Here is a 9397-nt window from a genome sequence, read left to right as displayed (position 1 = left end):
TGATGACAAGTTCAGAGCAGGCAGGATGACGGTGAGTTCCAGAAGAAGAGCTTTGGAAAGGAAGGACTGGTCAACCAAGTTCAAGGGAGATGCCCTTGGCCTTGGCCTTGGCCGTGGAGGTGAGGTGGAGCTGGAGACTTCACAGTGGAGGTCCTGAGGGGCTGCCTGGCAGGACAGGGGTGTGCAGGGAGGACAGAGGCAGAGGGTCAGGTGCGAGGCCTCAGTCCATGGCCTCAATCCTCTGAGGCCCCAGAGAGCAGATTACCCTGCAAAGTCCCTCGAGCTGACTTTCCAAATCCCCAGTAGTGCTTCTCTGTCACAGTGAAGGTTAAAGCCACTTACATAGGGCCCTGCACCACCCCATCTGTCCTCCCAGAAGCTTCACACTGTCCCTTCTGCTCCTTGGGCTTTAAGGCTGGGTCAACCCCTTCTCCAGGCTCACCCTAGAGGTGAGCTCAGGTCTGCTGAGGACAGGTGGCCCCTCCAGAACAACATGGGGCTTTCTGCTCCCTCCTGGGCATGGGGTGGGAGTGGGGGAGGGGTGGGGAGCAGGGAAAGGAAAGGTTATTTCCTGAGGATTGCTCTTTGATCTCCTCAGTAACCCTGACAACAACAGCATCCATCATTTGTTATCCTATAGGAAGTACCAAGCACTGAGATGCTTCTTACTTAGTGTCCCTTCCTACATACAAGACAGGTACTTTTGTCACCCCTTTTGCAGATGAGGAACCTGGAGCTCAGAAGGTTAAATCACTTGCTCAGGGACACATGGCTGTCCTGTGTGGGAGCAGAGATTTGAACTCGGGTCTGTTTCTGCTCTCTCCACACTCCCTCTGGGCTCTGTGCTTGGTCCAAGGAGGGAGATTCCTCCTTCTGCCTCCTCCCCTCAGAAGCATCACTGGGCTCAGGCTGGGAATCCTGGGTCTGGGGCCAGCTGAGGGGCCAGCACGGAGGCCAAGTCAGGAAAAGAAGGTGCGGCCGCCTAAGAGCCTGAAGCCAGGCTCGGGGGCTGTGTCCTCATCTCGCCCTGCGGGCCTAGCTCTCCAGGTGGGTAAGAAAAACGCCTTCTCCTCTTCTGCTGCCTTGCAGGCTTGAAGGTGACCCTCCACATTGCGCCACAGGCCTCCCGCCTCCAAGCTAGCCTCAGAGCTTCCATTGGACACACTTCCTTGTGTGTGGGCGCTGCCTCCATGCTGTGGTCCAGGGAGGCCAGGACCCTGGAATCCTGCGTCCTCAGCAGTCCCTTAACAAAAGATTGGGGGAGAAGCATGGGGGGGGGGCGGGGGAAGGGAGAGCTGGATTTACCCAAGGAGCACAGGGCCACACACAGCCACACATACTTGTGAGGAAAGCATCCGGCACCTCAAAAAGAGTCAAGTCCTGGAGGCATTGGATGGCAAACAGCTTGAGAGCATCGGGCACTGGCAGCTGCGGGTGGGGTGGTGGCAGCAGGGCTGACCAGCCCTGGACGCCTTGGTAATGCTGCAGGTGTGGCCGGTTGATCTCCTGTGGAGACAGTAAAGATTAAGAGGATCACCAGCTTCACCAGCGCTACCCTGGGAGAGAAATCCTCAGAACTCAGACCCCCTGCTGTGAGAGGAAGTTGGGGCAGCTCCTGAGTCAGACAGAGGGAACAGAGTAGGCAAGAGGACAAAGAGGAGAGATGGGAGAGAGACAAAGACAGAGGGAGGTCACCAGGGCCAGGGAAAGGGAAAATTAGATAGAAGAGAGACAGGGGCACAAACAGAGGGGCAGAGTAGAGAGGGAGGTGGAGGCTTATCGGCTCAGTATCCCAGGAAGCCTCCCTCAGGCAGGAAGGTGGAGGCTGCCCTGGGACCTTCCAGAACTTGGACAGCAGCTCCCTCCAGCTTCCACATGGCTGCAGCTGCACCGACAGCTGTGGCTGCCTTCAGGAAGGAGTCTCCAGGCAGATGGGGCCTGGGGGAGGAGCAGACAGGTATGGCTTTCCTGGAGGTAAGGTCTCGGCCCTTGGGGAGCGAAGTTTGCACCATGAAAGGAGCCAGAGTGACTCAGACCCAGCCCCACAGGCTGTGTGCGAGCAGGTGTGAGGGAACTTGCTGGCGAACCCAGATCCCAGAAGCATGGGGGTTAGCGGAGCCAGGTCAGGACAATTGAGCTGATAGGAAGGAAAGAAGAGAGAGCGCGCCCTTTAGGGTTTATCAGCAGAGATCCCAGTGGTGTTGTCAAGAATGTTTTGTGGGCTAAAGGAGCCTGAAGCCACCTGCACCGAGGGGATGGCAAGTGGGATGTGGAGGCAGACAGTATTGGCTAGTTGAAAACTGGCCATAGACGGCGGTGAGAGGGCAGGAGTTGGGTGGGTGCGGTGGATTGGTGGTGGTGGTGGGGGGTGTGTGTAATAGGGGAGATACTTTTCAAAATGGGAAATGGAATGAGGGGTAGAGAGGGGTCCCTGAAGAGGTGGGAGGGGGTGTGTACTCACCCAGCCCCTGCCCCTGCCCCTCAGGCGTGGGCCCCTCGCTCCAGTGTCGTGTGTGTGGAGACAGCAGCAGTGGGAAGCACTATGGCATCTATGCTTGCAATGGCTGCAGTGGCTTCTTCAAGAGGAGCGTTAGACGGAGGCTCATCTACAGGTGAGAGAGGGCTGGACCCCTGCCAGGAGAGCCCTGCTCCTAAGGGTCCCTGCGAGGGGGAGGAGAGTTCAGGAAGGAAGTGTCCAAAGCCCACGGTCCAGCACCTGAGCAGAATACTGACACCTGGGGCTCCCCTCTGCCTCAGGTGCCAGGTGGGGGCAGGGATGTGCCCAGTGGACAAGGCCCACCGGAACCAGTGCCAGGCCTGTCGGCTGAAGAAGTGCTTGCAGGAGGGCATGAACCAGGATGGTGAGTTGGGGAGCCAACTGGAGAGGTGTAACAGAGGAGCTGGGGCACATGGCTGGTGGGTGTCCTGACCCTTCCTGCCTCCCCAGCTGTGCAGAATGAGCGCCAGCCACGAAGCACAGCGCAGATTCGCCTGGACAGGGTGGAATCAGGCAGGGAGGCCTGGCTGGAGCCCCTGGTGGCTTCCCTGGCCCCCACAGGGCCCAGCCCACGGGGCCCCACACCTATTTCTGCAGCCAGAGCCCTGGGGGCTGGGGCCGTCACACCTCAAGGGCATCACCAGTTCATGGCCAGCCTTATAACGGCCGAAACCTGTGCTAAGCTGGAGCCAGAGGATGGTAAGCGGGAGGATGGCCTATATCCCCACAGCCGGGCCCTGGAGCACTCCTGCTTCCTGCTGAGGAGCAGTGGCTTATGTCACAGCTCCCTCCTCCAACAGCTGATGAGAACATCGATGTCACCAGCAATGACCCCGAGTTCCCCTCGTCCCCACATTCCTCCTCCTCACCCTGTGGCGTGGACAGCATCCATGAGACATCCGCCCGCCTGCTCTTCATGGCTGTCAAGTGGGCCAAGAGCCTGACTGTGTTCTCCAACCTACCCTTCCGAGATCAGGTATACTCATCGGGTGGCCCCAGGAGTCAGCCAGCTGGGGGCACATACCTCTTTGTGCAGATGATGATTGGAGGTGCATGTGGCTTGGGGAGGTGATGGCTGGGGATGCACATGCCTGTGAGGCAGGGGTGGTCACGGGCACAGTCTCAGGGCCATGACTGTTGGGGTGGCTCACCTCTCTGGGTAGAGATTGTGGCTGGGTGAGCACCTAGGGGACCATGATGGCCAGGGGCACACAGGAACCAAGAATTTGAAAGCAATACCATGCCCCTGGTCTGATTTCCTCCTAGACAAACCTCAGATCCTACAGGCACTGTGTCACAGGGTGGTCTGCACACCCTGACCAACGTGAGCAGATGGTGCTGGGCTCCCTTGAAGCACAAAGGCCTCTGATTTCAGGGCTTGAGCTTCAGCCCAACCAAGACGCTCCCTGGAGTTCTCGTGGGCAAGCAGACCAACGTACCATGATAAACCTGAGGGGCACACTGAGGATCTAAGCCCTGAGCCAGCGTTTAAGCCAGAACCCAGGCTGCGTCTCCCAAGTTCACTCAGTGTAGGGTGCTCGTGAGCAGTGTCCCCAAAGCTACCTTCCCACAGCTCCAAGCTTTCCACAATGTTCCAGGTGTGGCTTTGGATGGAACCCAGGCAGCCGGGCCCCTGGATGAGTCAGGAGTTGCTCCTGCTCCTCCCGAAGGCACTAGGCTGTAGGCTGGGTCTGAGAGGCTGTCTCAGCCAGCACAGTCCCTCCCTCTCTGAGCACAGGTGATCCTGCTGGAAGAGGCCTGGAGCGAACTCTTCCTCCTTGGAGCCATCCAGTGGTCTCTGCCTCTGGACAGCTGCCCACTGCTAGCCCCACCCGAGGCCTCAGCTGCTGGCAGCTCCCAGGGCCGGATGGCGCTGGCCAGTGCAGAGATGCGCTTCCTGCAGGAAACCATCTCACGGTTCCGGGTGTTGGCGGTGGACCCCACAGAGTTTGCCTGCATGAAGGCCTTGGTCCTCTTCAAACCAGGTAGCTGGGTCTTTGTCCAACCAGAGAAGTGGTTGGGAATGAAGAATAGGAATTCCAGTGACTTCCTTCTGGCTCTCACTTTCCCTCTATCAACCCACATAGACCAGATGTTTGCAGACTTCTTCCCTGGGGGCAGGAGGAGAGAGTGCAGGTGGAGCACACCCTTCCTGGGCCCTGGCTGCCTGTGAGGGGCAGGACAGGCGGGAGAGGAGCTCACTGCTGCTGCTCCTCTCCAGAAACGCGGGGCCTGAAGGATCCTGAGCATGTGGAGGCCTTGCAGGACCAGTCCCAAGTGATGCTGAGCCAGCACAGCAGGGCCCACCACCCCAGCCAGCCCATGAGGTGACCTGAGCACATGCCTCCCTGCACATCTACCCCTCACCTCTTCACCCCCTGCCCATCTGTCTGGCTCCACCTCAGGGCTGCACTACTTAGACCCCACAGAGTCTAAGGGTTTCAGTTCAATATATCCAACATGTACTGCGTGCCAGGCACAGTGCCAGGCCCCGAGAGTGGGGACCAAAATGTGTGTAAGATAAAGTTGCAGCCTCCCATGGATGCCCAGCACAGTGACTACACTGAAGATGAGAACTGGTCAGGTATTGGGGTTGTATGGATCTGAAGGAGGCAGAGACCCATTGAGGGTGGGGTGTACAGCAGAACTGGCAGGGACTCTGTGGAGTCAAGGCTCGGTTTGGAAGGGAGGCTAGTGCCTAAAAAGGGAAATCATTATTTACCAAGGGAGAGAGACAAACTCGGCTGTGTTCTCATGACAAGAGCCCTGTTTGGAAGGTGAAACAGATTGCTGCCAGTGAGAAGGAGGGAGATTAGACTAGAACAGCACTCTGGGGCCAGCCTGTTTAGGACTTTGGATGACAGCCAAGGCCATATATGATTTGGTGCAGACTAACGTGGCAGTGAATGCAGAGGATGCTGCTGCCATCATCCAGGGAAGTCATGGAGTCTGCTCCTTGGGAGTGGAAAGGAGATGGCAGATGAGAGAGCCTCTAGAAGCTGGAATGGGTCAGACCTGGCACTTGGGTGACGTAAGGGAAGAGGCGCTATTGTGAGAAGCGGTAGTCATGAAATAGAAAGAAAAGTCAGGAGGCAAAGATAGTTTTGAGGCAGCATAATGTCTGATGCAGGTATGGAAGGACATCTCCTGGGGATGTCATTGTATAAGCCATGTGCTTGGACAACAGCCTGGCCCGGCTGGGTTTGGGGGACAGTAGCTGCAGGCTGAGAGTGTGTGTATGGGAGTAGGGGGTGAGGGAGGGGGCGCCCAGCCTGTCCCAGCACCAAAGGATACCACAAGGTTGAAGCACTTGGCCTCCAGGAATCTATTGGCTATTTTAGACCATATTATCTGCATGCTCTTAGGGTTTCCAGCAGTTTTCTCTGAAGAAGTAAGCTAGCATGGACACCCTGGAATCAACCTTAATCTGAAAAAATGGTCACAAGAAGAGGTCATTTCCCTTGAAGAAGAGTCAAAGTATCCCGGGCCTCGCCACATTGCACAGAAAGATGTCTGCAGCTTGTGTGCACAGCTGCCTAAGGGTGACCATCACACAGCAGACAGCAGAGGCCTCCTGGGCCAAGTTTCTGTTTGAATCAGCTTCCAGAAATGTCTGGGCATACCGGTTTTGTATCAAATCTCAAAATTCTGATTAAGATTTCCTATGTCATGTCTATGGCAGTTCAGCGTAACTACAGGCAGAACTGAGTGTTGAGAGTGAGTTCTCTGAGAGCGGCCAGCTGGCACAGTGACCACACTGTAGTGTTTAAAAACTGCAACACCCAGGAAGAAATACAATTCCCATCATAACCCAGTACACACACTGACACTAAAACAAAGTTCACCAAATCCTACCTGTCCTCACTTTGTGTAATTTACTCTGACATTTGTTCTTGTTTTTTTGTAAAGACTGATTGTGACCCACTAGTGCTGGGGTGGAGAACGTCCAGCCCGAGGGCCGTATAAGGCCTGCAAACTCATTTGGTCTGGCCTTGCCAAGGCATTAGGGGTGAGTCAATTAAATTTTCGACCAAACATAGCAGGCTAATGTTTAAGTTGATAATTTTGTATGGTCTGTGAATGATGTTATAAATATCCAAATGGCCCTTGGCAGAAAAAGGTTCCCCACCCCTGTAGTAGTGGATCAATTCAGGCCGTGTGGAAAAGAACTTCTCTACTCAATTTCAGTTACTTCTTCCTGACCCTCCTTAGATCAGAAACACAGAAGAGGGGAAGGCACAGGGAGGGTGTATGGCTGCTCTGTGCCACTCAGTCGCACTCACAGGAGAAAGCAAGCCCTGGGGTTGGCAAAACAAGTTCATAGATGATTGGGAGGTGGGGGAGGCTTCCCATAGACTCCACGGAGGAAGCTAAGCAGGGAGTAGCCTCACTTTGGAGTGGCTTCTTCACATTAGTATCGACACCGGCTGTCAGGCCTCCTACCCAAGGAAGGTCGACCCCCGCCCCCCCATCTGTCTCTTGGGGCTTCACCATCCACCTTCTCGGCACTGGGGACCCTCACTTGTAGTTCTTATTTAAAACTACAATTACTTGTTTTCTGGAGGAGTGTCTCAGCCACAAAAATTAAGATTCTACTTCAGAACATTTTCACTAATGGTTACTCTATCATCCTGGGTGGCTTGCAGAGGGGAACTTTATTCTTTTCAAATGTATATAGTATTAATTATCACAGTAATTGTATATATTATTAACATAAAGAACTTCTTACTTTATAATCTTTACACATAATAAACTATTTTCATCCCACTCCTCAACTAAACATATTGTAAAGGGTCCACATGGGTCAGGGGTAGGTGGCAGCAACCCTCTAGGGAGTGGGACCTTTCCTCAAAATTCCTCCCTACTTACCCTGGGCTCCTCCCCTGTCTCCTCCCCTCTGCCTTTCCTGGGGGCAGTGCCCCCAGGTCTTGTGCTCAGACGCTGATAATCAAACTGACCTGTCCTCTCTCCTGTTCAGGTTTGGGAAATTGCTCCTGCTCCTCCCGTCTTTAAGATTTATCACTTCTGAACGCGTTGAGCTCCTCTTTTTCCGCAAGACCATAGGGAATACTCCAATGGAGAAGCTCCTCTGTGATATGTTCAAAAACTAATGGAGGTAGAAATAAAATGGGTAAAGCCACCTTGGGAAACAATCTACTGAAGTTAAACATTTGCCTGCCCTGTGACTCAGTAATTCCACCTATGCCTTGCAGAACTGTCCACCAATATATAAGAATATCCATAGCAGCTTTATTCATAATAGCCCAAACTGTACATCAACAGTAGAATTAATAAATTATAGTATAACCATATAGTGAGTAGAAAACAAATAAGGAAGAATAAACCACCAATACATGTGACAACATAGATAAATTTCACAGACATAAAAGTTGAACATGAGAAGTGAGGCACAAGATCTGCTTACACACAGTTCCAAAACAGGCAAGACTAACAGGTGGTGATAGAAGTTGGAAGAGTGGTTCCTTTAGGTGGGAGGTGGGATGATTGGGAAGGGGCCCATGGGAGCCTTCTGGTGTGTATGAGATGTTCTTTATTTTGATCGGAGGTGGTTTCACAAGTTTATTCATTCATAAAAATTATTTAAGCTGTGCACATTACTGTTTTATGTTAGATCTCAATAAAGAAGTGAGAACACAAAAGCAGAAAACGAATGTGCCAGAGCCCCTCCCTGTGAGGGCCTGACTGAGGAAGGGGCACAGGGGCCAGAGATCCATTTGGTTTCCACTCCGAGTCAGCGGCTATGAATTCAAGCTTCTCTCCAGATGGCATCTCACCACCCTATGGCTTCTCTCGATCTTTCTCCTTATCCCTCCTCACTCCTCCATAGGCAAAGGTGAGCACCATCCATCTCATAGGCAGGCACTTTTTGTGAAGGGGAATCTTCATCACTTCTTAATTCCTTATGAAAGATGAAGCAGAGACAAACTTCACATAATTTTCAAAGAGACCCAGAAGACCTAGAAAATAATAATAAAAAGCTAACATAGCCTTGGCCAGTGTAGCTCAGTTGATTGGGCATCATCCCATGCACTGAAAGGTTGCTGGTTCGATTCCTGGTTAGGGCATATGCCCAGGTTGTGGCCTCGATCCCATGTAGGGGTGTGCAGGAGGCAGCTGATTGACGTTTCTCTCTTTCTCCCTCTTTCTATAAAAATTTCTATTAAATATTTTTAAAAATAAATCTAACATATATCAGGCACTTTCTATACTAGGCAGTGAGGTGGGCACTGATTGTGCATTGTTATTGAATCCTCACATGAACTCTGGGGGCGGGACCAATCATCCCCATATATAAATGAAAAAACTTGAGGCTTAGAGAAGACTCAACTCTTGTGACTCTACTTAGCTCTGCTCATCTCTGGCACTGCCTCCTCCCCATGCCCCTTTTACCCCTGGAATCCACCGAACAGTCAACTGCATTTTTTGTCTTCAAAGAAGAAATGCTTGAAATGGAAAAGGAAAAGGTCCTGTGAGGAATCTGTGAAATCCTTGGGGTTCCCCTGCCCTTTAGCCTGTGTACATATTCTAGCTGACAGAGATATCCTGCCTTGATGGAGGAAGAATGGTTCAGAAGACGCTTCTTTGGAAATGACAATAGCTAGATTGGTGCCCAGAGATGAAAAAGCATGGCAAATCCTGTCCAGCTTGAGCCTCTTCTAGCTAAGCACTCAAATTAGTTGAGACTCTTTATCTTCCAAAAGCATAAGACTTGCCTCAGTTATTTGGCTCATTTAATGTCTATGCCACAGTGCTACCCAATTCCCTATCAAAAGTTTTATCCATAAGGTTTAAAGACCTATTTTAGAAAGCCTAAGCAAAGGAACTTTGGCAAGAAACATAGTTGAAATATGACCAGATGTGCACATTTATTCTACACTC

At 52.4% G+C, this 9397-nt stretch overlaps 1 protein-coding gene across 1 annotated transcript; it reads left to right on the top strand.

Annotated features, from left to right (window-relative positions):
* Positions 1 to 1875: 1875 nt before the first annotated feature.
* On the top strand, positions 1876 to 7608 carry NR2E3 (nuclear receptor subfamily 2 group E member 3; the record flags this gene model as incomplete). Its single annotated transcript, XM_080688702.1, has 8 exons — positions 1876 to 1957; positions 2486 to 2612; positions 2758 to 2861; positions 2948 to 3196; positions 3298 to 3473; positions 4236 to 4482; positions 4719 to 4824; positions 7476 to 7608. The coding sequence occupies 8 exons, from the start codon at positions 1876 to 1878 to the stop codon at positions 7606 to 7608; spliced, it is 1224 nt and encodes a 407-aa protein (XP_080544828.1).
* Positions 7609 to 9397: the final 1789 nt, after the last annotated feature.

This window comes from Plecotus auritus, assembly GCF_963455305.1.
Source record: "Plecotus auritus genome assembly, chromosome: 1".
Taxonomy (NCBI): Eukaryota; Metazoa; Chordata; class Mammalia; order Chiroptera; family Vespertilionidae; genus Plecotus; species Plecotus auritus.
The sequence above is the reverse complement of the archived record's forward strand: the minus strand, read 5'-3'. Positions and strand labels throughout refer to the sequence as shown.